The sequence below is a fragment of the Sinocyclocheilus grahami genome, unplaced genomic scaffold, assembly GCF_001515645.1.
Source record: "Sinocyclocheilus grahami isolate Dianchi unplaced genomic scaffold, SAMN03320097.WGS_v1.1 scaffold9.1, whole genome shotgun sequence".
Lineage (NCBI taxonomy): Eukaryota > Metazoa > Chordata > Actinopteri > Cypriniformes > Cyprinidae > Sinocyclocheilus > Sinocyclocheilus grahami.
Window position 1 is genome coordinate 3,590,655 of NW_015505188.1, and position 209 is coordinate 3,590,863.

General features: G+C 38.3%; 1 protein-coding gene across 1 annotated transcript in view; it reads left to right on the forward strand.

Moving 5' to 3' along the window:
• LOC107592672 (uncharacterized) overlaps nucleotides 1–209 on the forward strand; it is a 6,642-nt gene that overhangs the window by 3,781 nt on the left and 2,652 nt on the right. The window contains exon 4 of the mRNA XM_016282213.1: nucleotides 89–158. Within this exon, the coding sequence (XP_016137699.1) occupies nucleotides 89–158 (70 nt within the window). The remainder of the gene's footprint in view (nucleotides 1–88; nucleotides 159–209) is intronic.

Genomic DNA, 209 nt, shown 5'->3' on the forward strand with positions numbered 1-209 from the left:
CTTGTTTGTTTGTTTGTGAATGAACTCTTGAGTGAAGTCTTGAGTAGTTTATCAGTGCTCTGATTGAGGGTTTTCTGTTCTGTTTTAGGAACGTGTTCAGATGAATGGAATCTTGGCCAATGCTGTGGAATGGGGAGTCAAAGTCCTGCATGTTGACGGTATTGTCTTTATCATCATTAATACTTGTATTGTTAGAGAAGTGAGATATG